Source organism: Sinocyclocheilus grahami, unplaced genomic scaffold (genome assembly GCF_001515645.1).
Source record: "Sinocyclocheilus grahami isolate Dianchi unplaced genomic scaffold, SAMN03320097.WGS_v1.1 scaffold12100.1, whole genome shotgun sequence".
Lineage (NCBI taxonomy): Eukaryota > Metazoa > Chordata > Actinopteri > Cypriniformes > Cyprinidae > Sinocyclocheilus > Sinocyclocheilus grahami.
This window is the reverse complement of record NW_015514215.1, coordinates 5,962-6,173: the sequence shown is the minus strand read 5'-3', so window position 1 is coordinate 6,173 and position 212 is coordinate 5,962. Positions and strand designations below refer to the sequence as shown.

The following is a 212-nucleotide window of genomic DNA, read 5'->3' as shown; positions in this document are numbered from 1 at the left end:
GACCTTTAACCTGTCAGCCGTTTTTATTCGCGCTTCGCTCTGCCCTTCCTCTTTCTCCTGCCGCTCTCGGCCGCTGCCGGTTTCTCGTCCGTCTTGCCGGCGTTTCCGTTACTGGAGGTCAGGGCTCCGTTAAAGGCTCCGTTATGAAGGGCTTTGCCGGGTTTGGCCGTGGTCTCGCGGCGGGGCTGGCGGCGGGGCGGCTGATAAAAGAA

The 212-nt window shown here is 61.3% G+C and overlaps 1 protein-coding gene across 1 annotated transcript in view; it reads right to left on the bottom strand.

Annotated features, from left to right (window-relative positions):
• Positions 1 to 6: 6 nt before the first annotated feature.
• Positions 7 to 212, bottom strand: part of LOC107578807 (elongation of very long chain fatty acids protein 4-like) — a gene marked incomplete at its 5' end in the record, with an annotated part of 5,870 nt that continues 5,664 nt past the window's right edge. Inside the window, one exon of the mRNA XM_016264721.1 lies at positions 7 to 200. Within this exon, the coding sequence (XP_016120207.1) occupies positions 24 to 200 (177 nt within the window). The remainder of the gene's footprint in view (positions 201 to 212) is intronic.